Source organism: Acinonyx jubatus, chromosome B3, assembly GCF_027475565.1.
Source record: "Acinonyx jubatus isolate Ajub_Pintada_27869175 chromosome B3, VMU_Ajub_asm_v1.0, whole genome shotgun sequence".
NCBI classification, from domain to species: Eukaryota; Metazoa; Chordata; class Mammalia; order Carnivora; family Felidae; genus Acinonyx; species Acinonyx jubatus.
The window spans coordinates 57,759,209-57,772,882 of NC_069386.1; the positions used below are offsets into that span (position 1 = coordinate 57,759,209).

The 13,674-nt window shown below is 38.4% G+C and overlaps 1 protein-coding gene across 2 annotated transcripts in view; it reads left to right on the forward strand.

The window, feature by feature from the left end:
- Positions 1-13,674, forward strand: part of SPG11 (SPG11 vesicle trafficking associated, spatacsin) — an 86,095-nt gene that overhangs the window by 22,953 nt on the left and 49,468 nt on the right. For both annotated transcript variants that reach the window (XM_015064823.3, XM_053224076.1), the window contains 7 exons: positions 2,351-2,483; positions 7,941-8,096; positions 8,509-8,684; positions 10,993-11,169; positions 12,016-12,087; positions 12,373-12,500; positions 12,803-12,978. In XM_015064823.3, the coding sequence (XP_014920309.1) occupies positions 2,351-2,483; positions 7,941-8,096; positions 8,509-8,684; positions 10,993-11,169; positions 12,016-12,087; positions 12,373-12,500; positions 12,803-12,978 (1,018 nt within the window). The remainder of the gene's footprint in view (positions 1-2,350; positions 2,484-7,940; positions 8,097-8,508; positions 8,685-10,992; positions 11,170-12,015; positions 12,088-12,372; positions 12,501-12,802; positions 12,979-13,674) is intronic.

Genomic DNA, 13,674 nt, shown 5'->3' on the forward strand with positions numbered 1-13,674 from the left:
TGTTTTTAGTGTTCTGCAGTTTGACCAATTTTATGTCTCACTAATGAATCATAGTCTTTAATTGGAAAAATACTGGTCTATCTGATACCAATTATTTAAAATTTGTTGAGACTTCCTTTCTAGCCTAGTAAGTACTCAGTTTTCATAACTGTTCCATGTACTTGAACATTGAATGTGCATTTTACCCCCACATCCTGTGACATCACAGTGGTAGTTCAATCAAAAGTAATTATAATTTGCATACTTTCCTCAATTTCTCTTTTACCTTTATGAGTGTTTATTACATTGTGGATAATTTGTTTATATCTCCCAGCTCACCAATTTTCTTTTCAGCTGTGTCTAATCTGTTCTAAACACATCCTTCGAGTATCTAATTTCAATTTTTATTTTTTTATTCCTAGAATTACTATTTGGTCATTGTTTTAAAATATGTTATTTAGATAATTTTCAAATTTACAGAAAAATTGAATAAAATAGTAAAATGAGCATCCATTTACCCTTCATCATTCACCAGCTGTTAACATTTTGCCACATATGTCTTGACTGGTTGTGTACTTTTTATTTTTGCCAAACTATTTAAAAGTTACTAACTTTGTAACTTTTTAAGTTCTTTGGCGTATATCTTCTAAGAACAAGAATATTCTCTTATTTAATCATACACAATTCAGTTTTCCCTCCCACCACCCAGACCAAAGACAGTTTTTTATGGTCTCTCTTTGGAGGCACTTGTTTTTCTAGTCCATCCACTTTTGGACAGTGTCATGAGCCCTAGGTTTATCCTCTTTTCCTGGATGTGTAACTTCTACCAATACCTCTCACTCAACCTCCCTGGTCTGTTACACCCAGAACTTCAAAGTTAGTCTCCAGACTAACAGCATCACCATCACCTAGGGATTTATTGAAGTGCAAATTTTCAAGCCCTACCCCAGACTTAATGAATCAGAAACTCTGCGGGTAGGGTTTAGCAATTTACTCTGGGTCATTCTTAAGCACAGTGCTTTAGGGTAAGAGTGGCAAACTTTCTGCAGAGAGCCAGATAGCAAGTATTTTAGGGTTTGCTGGTAGGATTCTATTGCAACTTCTCAGAGGTGCCATTTGTAGTCATTGACAATATGTAAATGAATGGGTGAATGGGTGTGGCTATGTTCCCATAAAACTTTAGTTACAAAAACTGGCAAGGGCTAAATTTGGTTGGTGGGTCTTAGTTGTCCAATCCCTGCTGTAGGCTGTTAGAAATATGCAGAATTGGGGTGCCTGGGTGGCTTAGTTGGTTAAGTGTCTGACTTTGGCTCAGGTCATGATCTCAGTTTGTGAGTTCAAGCCCCATGTTGGGCTCTGTGCTGACAGCTCAGAGCCTACAGCCTGCTTCAGATTCTGTGTCTCCCATTCTTTCTCTGCCTCTGCTGTGCATATGCTCTCTCTCTTTCTCAAAAATAAATAAACATTGAAAAAGAAAAAAAGAAAAAGCACACTAGCGAGAAAAAAAAGAAAAAGAAATTTGCAGAATCTTTCAGACAGCAGTTGGTTTTAGAGCATTCAGTTTTCTGGATTTGTCTTTCCCCTCATTGTTATCCCGGGAAAATTTTTTTGTTTGCAGTTCAACTGAGCATTTAAGTGTGTGTGTGTGTGTGTGTGTGTGTTTTAATCTGTGATTTTTAAGTGTACTGTATGGAAAGCTTCCTTAATATGCCTTATCAGAAATGGGAGTCTGTTTTTATTTTTTTTGTAAAAAAATCTTTTTATTTTTATAAAGAGAGCATGAGCAGAGGAGAGGGACAAAGGGGGAGAGAGAGAGAGAGAGAGAGAGAGGGAGAGAATCTTAAGCAGGCTCCATGCTCAGGGCAGGGCCCGACATGAGGCTTGATCCCATCACCCTGGGATCATGGCCTGAGCTGAAATCAAGAGTTGAACCCTCAACCAACTGAGCCATCCAGGCGCCTTGGGAGTCTGTCTTTAGCCTGCTTTTTCAGTAAACTTTATATCATAAAGTTTATATCATAAAATGCTTTAACATTTTAATTCAAATGGACTGTAAATTAACTGTAATAATAGTCCCCAAGAACCTGGCTTTGAATAGAATTAGAATTACAGACGGTAGAGCTGGAAGTGTTTTCTAATCTAACCTCCTGTTTCTACCAAAGCAGAAACTGATGTTCAGCAAAGTTGGAGACTTGGGCAGATTGCATGATTAGTCATTGTCAGAATCCTCACCAGAACCGGGGTACTGCTGCAGGGTAGAGCGCCTTGTGTCTCTTGCAGTCTCAGTACGTTAAGTTTATAAAGTTGAAAAAAAAATCTATATCCTTAATTTTTTCCTATTGTAACTTTTCCCGATTTTCTCCTGTTTCAGGCTGGGATAGAAAATCGTCAGCTGGACACAGTAGATTTCTTTTTGAAGAGCAAAGAAAATCTTTTGAATCCATCCTCAAAATCTTCTGTACCTGATCACTTGGATCATTTTCCATCTCATTTATATTTAAAAAGTAAGTAGAAAAGTCTTCTGCATTTGTATTTATCATTTTACCTTTTTAGTCATTTTCAAATTATTGTGCTTTTTGGTGACTGACTTGTCAAAAGTCAATCATGACATTTTATGTATTTCGTGGACTCTTAAGAGACTTGTAAGAATCTGTAAATGTTCTCATTCTAAGTGGATTATTTATTGTTCATATCCTGTACTATGCTTTGTATTTTTAGTATACAAGGAAGAAATGGCCTTTCAAATTCAAGAGAATTTCATTCAAAAGAGAACAAAATTCATTTGCAAAATTGCTCACTCTTGCAACTGTCTGAGATATTTAGTGATGCCTGAGTTATGGATTGAGACTTGTTATATATAAATTTTTCAGGTTAACTCTTCTGCTTATTTGCTGCTTTACCAACGCTTCTTTTCAAGATTTGGCTTTCGTGTTTAATAAACAGGAAACCTAGTTGTTATTCTTCAACCAGGTAGCCATGCACATCCTCCCCTTAGAGGTACAGGGTAATAAAGTATGTTTTTCCTTACACTTACAGTTTTATAATCTTTTTTTTTTTTTTTGGTCTCTTGCTGGTATAGATCTCCTTTTAATTGTGGTGGCATAGAATTTCATTCTGTGGGCTATGCTATAATTTTCCCAACCATACTCCTATTAGGCATTTAGATTGATTCCAATTTTTACTATTGTTGGTAGTGTGCTATAAATGCTGTGTGGGTGTGTATGTGTGTGTGTGTATAATTTCACATATGTACAATTACTGGGATAAATGTGTAGATGTGAAATTTCCAGGTCAAAGAGACACATGATTTATATTCTTAAATGCTTTGAGAAATTGTCCCCCAGAAAAGTTTTATCAACTTGTACTCTAGTTACATGGAGAAAACAACAGCCTGCTTTTTTTCCATCAATGTAGTGTTCTCACTGACACTGTGGATTCGAAATTTTCTTTTTTAAAAAACATTTTCTTTCATCTTGCTTGCCCAGTTTGCCCTTTCCTTTTGCATTGCTAACTTGTTTTTTTTTTTTAATACTCCAATTTCTTTTTTTTTTTTCCAATTTTTAATGTTTAATTTTGAGAGAAAGAGAGAGTGTGAGCAGGGGAGGGGTAGAGAGACAGAGACAGAATTTGAAGCAGGCTCCAGGCTCTGAGCAGTCAGCAAGAGCCCAACGTGGGGCTTGAACAAAACAAGCAGGAAAATCATGAACTGAGTGGAAATTGGACGCTTAACCAACTGAGCCATCCAGGCACCCATCTGATTTCTTTTTTTAAGTCTGCTTGAATTTGTAGAAAAAGGCCTGGTTTGTGGTAAGTGGAATTCCCTCAGCAATTGTCTGGTCATTATTCACTTCTACTATTTGGTCTTGGTCAGTGATTCCTCCTCCTTCCCCTCTCGCCTGCACTGCTCTGCCCTAAATGGTGGGGATGAGTCTGGAAACCAGCATGGGAATAGCTTACCAGCTGTCTCAAAGGCAATCTTAGGTTTCTCATCATTCTCTTGCAATTCTGCAGGTGGAGCCAATGCTGAGATAAACAGGAATCCCTTTATTAGGGCCTGCAGCTGCCAAATGGAGGCTTCAGGAGCCTGCACTTCCTGCTTTCACCTGCATGTTTAAGAGAATGGTTTTGGAAACAGGCTGAAGTTCAAATTTTGGCTCTGCCATTTACTTACCAAATTAGCATGGGCAAATTATTTTAATCCCTCTTCAACATTTATTTATTTTTGGGACAGAGAGAGACAGAGCATGAACAGGGGAGGGGCAGAGAGAGAGGGAGACACAGAATCGGAAACAGGCTCCAGGCTCTGAGCCATCAGCCCAGAGCCTGACGCGGGGCTCGAACTCACGGACCGCGAGATCGTGACCTGGCTGAAGTCGGACGCTTAACCGACTGCGCCACCCAGGCGCCCCTATTTTAATGCTTCTTAACCTCAGTTTCCTCATCTATGGGAAAACGGCTACAGCACCTACCTCTCAGCATTGTTGAAAATGAAAAAAAAAATTAGCACTTATAAAACACCAAGCCTGATACTTAAGATATAGCATAGGTGGTCAGTAAAATGGTGGTTACTAATAATACCAGTAAACAATGGCTAATAGTAAGTAGAATCACTAACATTTGCAGGTAAGACTTCATAAAATTTTTGTGAACTTTTTGAGAGGAGGATACTGGCCTTGTTTTTTGCTTGTCCAAGCAGCCCAAGATGCCCAACTTCGAGGATTGGGTGTCGGATGAGGAGAAGGTACACATAGCTGCTAAATTCATCACTCATGCACCCCCAGGGGAATTTAATGAGGTGTTCAACAATGTCTGGCTACTATTTAATTGATGATCTCCTCAGGGAAGGGGTAGCACATGCGTTTGCCTAGAATAACATGTGTCAGTTCATACCTGTGAAGATAGAAGGTAGAAGATTGGGTCTTCATTACAGAACAGTCACCTGGGTAATAGATTTTTAGATCCAAGAAACAAAATTTTAAGTCTGATCATTTATGGAAAGAAGCAAGTGACCCCCAGCCAGAGGATGTAGATGGAAGTCTGAAGTCTTGGACAGAACCATGTGACAGTGCTTTAAGGGCCAATGTGAAAGATCTTTATTCCAGTGGCTTCTGTATGATTTATGCCAAAACTATAGACAGGCAACAGACCATTACTGTATGCATTGAAAACATCAGTTTCAGCCTAAAAACTTCTGGAATGGTAGAGATCAGAGTGGAAGTTCACCATCACACCACCTACAGCCCAGGTGATTGGAGTACTTAAGATTCAGGTTCATGGGGTGCCTGGGTGGTTCATTCAGTTAAGCATCCAACTCTTGATTTTGGCCCCAGTCCTGATCTCACAGTTTGTGAGTTCAAGCCCTGCATCAGGCTCTGTGCTGATGGCAGGGAGCATGCTTGGGATTCTCTCCGTCTCTCTCTGTCCCTCCCCCTGCTTTCTCTTTCTCTCTCTCTCTCTCTCTCTCTCTCTCAAAATAAACTTTAAAAAGTTTAAAAAATTAAAAACATTTTCACTATTATTAAGATGACAATGTTCAGTTGCCTAGTCATAAAGATGTATAGGATTCAGTAATTGTTTCAAACGAAGTCCAGATTGCCAAGTCATTGAGCATGCAGAAAGTAATTATCATACCGCAATTAGTGAAAACTATCAAACAGTGTCAAACACCACATTCAAGGCCTTGTGCCAGCAGCTTCCAGTTACCCACACCAGAATCTACTGGAACAAGATACTCAGCTACAAGAGTGGCAAAGAAATGAGGAATGCTTAAAGGCCGAATGTAGGATTTTTCAGTATGTGGAGAGAAAGGATTCAACATGTGATCATATGATGAATAAGTGATTTCTAAACAAGAGTGGTGTTTTGGGGTGCCCGGCTGGCTCAGTCAATAGAGCCTACAACTCTCGATCTTGCAGTTGTGAGTTGGAGCCCTATGTTGAAAATAGATTACTTAAGAATAAAAATAAAAAATTTTAAAGTAGTATTTTGCTAGGGCTTTGAAAGTTAGCAGGTTTCTAACCTTATAGAGTACTGTTGAACCTATAGCATCGTCTTCATCCTTTTGTGTTCTCTGCCTTTTAATTTTGTTTTCACTATACCTACTTGTAAAAAAAATTTTTTTTTTAATTCTGCCACATTTAATGATGGAGAAGGAGATCTATCCCGGAGTCATTTTACCGTTTAGAAAATTTTCCTAGCCAGGAAGCCCTGTTACTGATAAAGAAAGGTAATATGCTCGGTACTTTTCTACCCCTATCCTTCAAAGCACTTCTGGTACTTGAGTGGTTTTTACTGATCCACCAGCAGCCAAAGAGGCTATGCTACAAACTAGCTGAATGGAAGACATGTTTATCCTTCTCCCTCTGACTGCTTTGATCATCATTTACTGCATCTCATAAATGTAGTGTTCAAAAGTTTGGATTGGGCTTTTCAGATCCTTTTCTGGGGGCAAAGGAAGTTTTCTGGAAATACCATTATAATCAGCTTCCCTGGGGAAGTTGTTTTTAAGTGCAAAGAGTTGAACCACATTCCCTGCACATTAATGTATTGGCACATGAATGTGTTTTTCTCCTCCCTCATTATCTCCTTCCCCTCTACCACCATTATACAGTTCTAGACATCTGCGTTTTTATTTTTATTTTTAAAAATTTATTCATTTTTTGAGACCCAGAGACAGAGCATGAGTGGGGAAGGGGCAGAGAGACAGGGAGACACAGGATCTGAAGCAGGCTCCAGGCTCTGAGCTGTCAGCACAGAGCCCGATGCAGGGCTCGAACTTATGGACTGCAAGATCATGACCTGAGCCAAAGTCGGATGCTTAACCCACTGAGCCACCCAGGCTCCCTAACATCTGTGTGTTTAGATGAGTTTTACCCACTTACTGTTTTTTGTTCAAGAACTGCTGACATAATAGGGATGTAGTAGGGTATAAAACTTGAAAAATGCAGATGTTGAAGGAATAATAGTTATCTTGTGTTTTAATACTTTGTGGCAGGATTATACTATAAGCAGATGAATCAGACAACTATGTAAATCACAAACAAAAACTAAAAATGAACGAAAGTGAAAAAGGATAACATTCCAGGCAATATCTTTCTCTTGTAACCTGTTATTTAAGGGAATGCTACTGATTTGTTCTAAATAGGATGTATAATTTGTTGCAGATTCCTCTTTCTCATTCCTGCCTGCCAAGAACTCAAATGTAACTGTGATATAGCAACCCTTCCCTAGTATACTGGCTGGTATATGTGTGATCTCAGAATGACATAGATACGATATGACAACTGATAATGGTGGATTCATTTACATTGTTTACACTTCCATGACCAGGCCTTAAGGGAAGGTCAGTTCTTAAAATAAGCAGTGTCTTCCTACCTATCTCCAAATACATGTCAAAACAGAAGGGTGTTTGTGCTTCAGCTTTGTTTTTGCTCAGTAATACAGTCAAACAAGCTTGTTTCCAAGTTACCCGTTGAGCTGTGGAAGAATTTTTATTTCAAATAAAATATATTTGTGGGGTGCCTGGGTGGCTTAGTAGGCTGAGCATCCAACTCTTGATTTTGGCTCAGCTCATGATCCCAGCGTTGTGGGATTGAGCCCTGAGTTGAATTCTAAGCTGGGTGTGGAGCCCACTTAGGATTCATTCTTTTCTCTCTCTCCCTGCCTCTCTCTCCCTCCCTCTCTCTCCCTCCCCCCCCATCTATCTCCTTGCCCCCCCCACCCCCCATCCTTCCTCTGCTGCATGAGTGCACGCATGCACTCCCTCTCTCTCAAATAAAAAGAAATATATTTGTATTATGTGTCTTTCATAGTATCCATTCATACTGCACTGTCCTCTATATCAGGTAGTCCAATAGACATACATCTGTTATGTTCCTAAAAAATTTTAACATATTTTTGATTATGTTAGTTTTATTAGAAGAATACTGGTGTTCATGTTAATTTCTTTTGTTCTTTCTCAGATGTGGAAAAGCTGACACCAGCCTTGGATTTACTTTGCTCAGCAATTAGAGAAAGTGATTCTGAAACCCAAAGCAAACACTTTTCAGAACAGTTGCTTAATCTTACATTGTCTTTTCTTAACAAACAAATAAAGGAGCTTTTTCTTCACAATGAAGGTAAGATAGCAGCAAAGAGGGGTGCAACTGCCCTATCCGTGTGTCAGGACAGAGATCCCAGTGGTCCTATTGCCCAAGAAAATATAAGCCAAGAGACTGCTATTTCCTAAAGCTGAGAAGAGTCAGTGTATATAATTGATTGAAATAGGTTCCAATACTGGCCAAGTTGACAGAAAGGACTAATTATTGTGAAAAGGGTTATGTTAAAACACAGAGCTACTGGTAAATACGAAGAAGCTCAGATTTTTTTGTTTGAAATTTGAAAACACCGAGTTTAATTTTTGGCATTTTTCTAGAATTCTTTATAACAGCTTAGGGTTTATTCCTTTTCTCTAGTTCTTGCTCTCCCTATATGTATATGCACACGTACATTTTTATATATATGAAATTGGCAAATTGGTGTTTTCCACAGAACTAGATGAACATCTACAGCAGGGAGTGAACATTTTGACCAGCTACATTAATGAACTTCGAACCTTCATGATAAAGTTTCCTTGGAAGATAATAGATACCGTAGATGAATATGATGTAAATGAAAATGTCCCCAAAGTAAGAGAAAGCGATATATGGAAGAAACTCAGTGTTGAGGTAAATATGAGTAATTACTACTTCTTTTATTTGCCAGATTTAAAGGATCTGAGAAAACAATTTGAAAACCAGAATTTAGAATCTGTACATTTGTGATTCAGAATCTTTAGCAAGGTTTTATACATTTGGAGTTTAGGTTTTATAGATTTGGAGATCTCTGGGCATGAATTCAAATTTATGTCTACAAGCTTGTGTATGTAATTGAGAACACAGAGAGAAGTTCCCTCTGAATTCTTAATGCCAGATCTGCCCACTTAGATCCAGTGACAAGCACCTAACCCCAAACCTATGTGAAGTGGCACACTCTTCACGATATTTCTTCAATGGCTAGGGCCTGGCACTTTTGACTTAAGCATTCTGCCTGACCTTTGGGTAAATCGCATTGCTGCTGGTAGTTTGATCTTAGGAAACTTTTATTTTATGGCATTATTTCTTGGACATATACTCAGTTTGAGTCCTATCTCAGATTCCAGTTAAGATATCTTGCCAGTTAAATTTTCTAGCTCACCTGCTTGACTTTTTTTTAATTTTTTTTTTAATGTTTATTTATTTTTGAGACAGAGACAGAGCATGAATGGGGGAGGGTCAGAGAGAGAGGGAGACACAGAATCTGAAGCAGGCTCCAGGCTCCGAGCTGTCAGCCCAGAGACCGACGCAGGGCTCGAACTCACAGACCACAAGATCATGACCTGAGCCGAAGTCGGCCGCTTAACCGACTGAGACACCCAGGCGCCCCTTGACTTTCTTTTTATAGAAGTTAGTACAACCAAACTGTGCTGCTGCCCTCTTTATGACTGGGGACTGGAAGAATCCCTCCACCCACCTGTCGAGTATTGGCTTTGGAAAGACAAAGACCAAAATAGCTTAACCCAGATAGATGATCAAACTCAGTAGAGAGTGAAAGTGATAAGTTTGACATACTGTCAGGTTCGCAGGACTGCTGTTCTTGGGGTGGAGGAACAGGGAAGTAGCTGGTGTGACTGCTTTTTCTGTATCTCTTATTCTCTATCCGAAAGTTGATTGATTTTCCCTCTACTGTTTTTGGCTTCTCTTTTACAGTCTCCTTTGCAGGTTTCACTTCCTATTTTTCACCCTTTAATATGCTCCAAGGTACCATCCCTCGTCCTCTGGTCTTTTTGCTCAAAATAATTGATTTTTAACTTTTTGAAAGGTTATAGCGTATTTTGATGAAAGCTGTGGACTCTGTCTCCAAAAATATACATGCGATTGTGTGCATGTGCACATGCATACAATTTTGCATAAGCCTTCATGGGATTTACCTACTCCTTGAAAGCCCCGGGTTAAGAATGCCCCTATTTGGGCCACCTGGGTGACTCAGTTGGTAAAGTATCCAACTTCAACTCAGGTCATGATCTCCTGGTTTGTGAGTTTGAGCCTGGCATTGGGATTTGTACTAATGGGGTGGAACCTGCCTGGGATTCTTTCTCTCTCCCTCTCTCTTTGTCCCTTCCCAACTTGTGCACGTGTGCACTCTCAAAAAAAAAAAAAAAAAGTCCCTCTTCTGTTCTGTCTAGGGTATATGTCTTCAGTGTAGGTCTTTATTCCTTCTTACTAGGATTTTTGCTGTAACCTTCTAATGCCTTACTGTCTTGAGCTTGAATCCCTTGTAGTCTATTCTCCACATTGCTACCTGAACATTCTTCCTAAAATATGTATCTGGTTATGTCACCCTTAGCTGTTAAGATCTTTCAGTGTTTCCACATAAATTTCAGGATACAATCCATCTCCTACATATAACACCCTTCATGATGGAACCTCTGCTTTTCTTTCAAATCTCATCTGCTACTATGTCCAGTTTTTTCTCCAGTTAAATTGAGTAATTTGGAGTTTCCTAAAGAGTGATACTGTTTCTTGCCTTTATACCTCGGTATATATTCCCTCTTTTTGGGACACTTGTCCTGTTTCCTCAATATATGTATGTAATGCTTACTTGCCTTTTAAATTTCACCTCATTAGTCCTCTCTACTAGGAAGACTTTTCTTTTGTTGTTACCTCTTTTATTTAGATGCTCCTCTTCTGGACCCTCCTCTCTAGCACCCTGGGATACCTGCATCGTCGCCTTTATCATACAAGACTATACTCAATACTTTATTTGTATATTTTCCACTAGTCTAATAGCCTGTATTTTGGTCAACTTCATCTCTCCTGTGCAAAGCACCAAATCTAGTGGTTGATTTTCAATAAAAGTCTATTAGGTGCTCAATAAATATATAAGTCCCATGTTGATAATCATAATAAGGAAATAAAAAGGAACTTAAAAGGCAAATATGTTTCCTCATTTTCTTAGGACGTTATTGCCGATGCTATTTTGAACAACAGAATACCAGAGGCACAGGCTTTCTTCAGGATTAACAGTCATTCTGCTCAAAGACTTGAGGAGCTGATTAGAATAGGCCTAAATTTGGTCTTTGACAATTTGAAAAAGAACAACATAAAGGAAGCCTCTGAACTTTTGAAGAACATGGTGAGTTGCATAAACTGTCTGATCTTAAAGTCTCTAATGGAAGAAAAGTTCTCTATATTGAATGCAATTTCTGGTTGATATAAAAATTGATTTGTATTCATAGTTGTGTCAGAAACTGAAAAATTTATATAGCCTTTACTGGGAAATAGTCAGAAATGTTCTTTGGTACTGAGAACTTTTTTGAAGAAATTTTTTTATTGGGAGTTTCCATCATTTATTCTCTGTTATACTTGGCACTTTGACTAGAAGGAGACAGTGCTTCTCCTAGAAGGCTTCACACATGTCAAAGTGTGCACAGAACCTCGTTTGTTGGGAAACATTCTGGGTTGTTCGTGTGACCCCTTACGTCTCCATTTGAGCTAATGGCTTATACTTTTACTTCGTGCTCTGTGGTTTTACTTCATTTGAGAAGGGGAAGTCCCGGAGGTAGGCCTCCTGCCTGGACTAAGCTGAGACCTGGCCCTAATCTGCATGGTCTTGGCTTGTCCATGGTAACTTTCTAGAGGTACAGAGTGAAACCATGCAAGCATTGTGATTTGCGTTGACTTTTGTTTTCAAGTGAATCATTATAGCAGATACCTGCAGTTTTGGTCATGGTAGCCTAGCATTACCTTAAATTGTTCTATCTGCTGCCTTTGTTCTGGCAAAATGGCTAAGGACTTTAGGGATAGGCAGTGTATACGTAAGGTAAATCTAGAGTATGAGTGTTCACAAGAACAGAAAAGCTGTAGAATTCTAACAGGGTACATGTCTGTAATAGAGTATTTCTTTATCCAACATATATTTATGTTTAAAATAGTCCTTTTACAAAATGTAAAGGTTTTTCAATTTTTCTGTTTATTACAGGGCTTTGATGTAAAAGACCAGTTGCTCAAGATCTGCTTCTATACAACTGATAAAGATATACGGGACTTTTTGGTAGGTAAAGGTGAGGCTATGTAGTTTACATCTTCTAGTAAACCTTGGTGAAAATTCAAAATGAATTATTTTAATATTCGACTAATGTCTAGTAAGTAAAAGTATTAGAATTCCTTTTATTTTTAATGATCATTTTGCATTTGTGGTAAAAGAAAATTTGTGTGAATATATATACACTTCAAAAATTCAAAATACAATTCTTAAATGGCATTTAATCTCATGACATTTGTTTTGCAACTGTGATTGATTTTTGTGAGGTCACTGCTTAATTACTTTTTATTCAAGGTTGAAATTTTAAAAGAAAAAAATTATTTTTCGGAAAATGAAAAGAGAACTATAGACTTCGTGCATCAAGTTGAGAAGTTTTATTCAGGACATTTTCAAGAAAATGCGCAGATCCAGTCCTTTGCCAGGTAGTCTTATTAGCGTGCTTTCGATAATATGGAAAAAATATTGTGGACATTGTTTATAATTGTTAGTGAGCACAGGTTTTTTATGTGGAACTGAGCTTACATTCTCTATGAAGATAAAACTTATATCATCCAGAAGGGACTCAGGGAATTTCCTCTCATTTCAATATTTGTATAATTACATACATATTTTTAAGATAATAAATACAAAAATGATAGTATTGAATTATGTGTTTCCTAAAAGAGTTAAAGTTCATGAGCAGATTTTTCCTCCAAAATTAAAAAAATTTATACCACTGTTTCAGGTATAGGATGAAGGAGCAGCATTTTTTCAAGCACAAATCTGTTTTGGACTCACTCCTGAAACATGATCCTAAAGATAAATTTAACAAACAGGACCACAGAGTTGTGTTAAATTGGGCTCAGTGGTGGAATCAACTAACACAAGAATCCATCCTTCTCCCCAGGATAAGTCCAGAAGGCAAGTGTGAAAGAACCTAAAATTTAAACATATTGTATGAGAATTAAATTAGGCATTTGAATATTTTGGTGAGTCTCCATTTTGGAATTCCTTTTGGGGGAAGAATACTCAGTTACTTTAAAATGCAAGTCATTGCATGAAGACCTCTTATCTCAAGGTTTTTATTTTAATTTTTAGAGAGTGTGTGCATGAGCTGGGGAGGGGCAGAGGGGAGAGAGGGGAAGAGAGAGAGAATGAGAATGAGAATCTTAGGCAGGCTCCATGCTCAGCAAGGAGCCCGACATGGGGCTCAATCCCACGACTCTGGGATATCTCAAGGTTTTTGTAAGAGATTTATAATGTGACAGTGAAAGAGAAAAGCCATATGGTTTAGTGAATTGAAATTTCAAGGCTAAGAATTCTCTAGCCAGCCTCAAAGTGACATCTGTGTTTTTCCAATAGTCTTTGAGTTTCTTCTTGTGTAAACTAAGGATCTGTATCACATGAGGGCTCTGGGGAACAAGTAATAGTAGTTATGTATAGAATGTTAAATTCATGTTAACTATTACAGCCAAAGTTATTTTGTTTGTTTATTTAATGAGAGAGAGAGAGAGAGAGCGAGTGAGCGAGCATGAGCCAGGGAGAGGCAGAGAGAGAGGGAAAGGAAGAAAGAATCCCAAGCAGGCTCTGTGCTGTTAGTGCAGAGCCCAACATAGG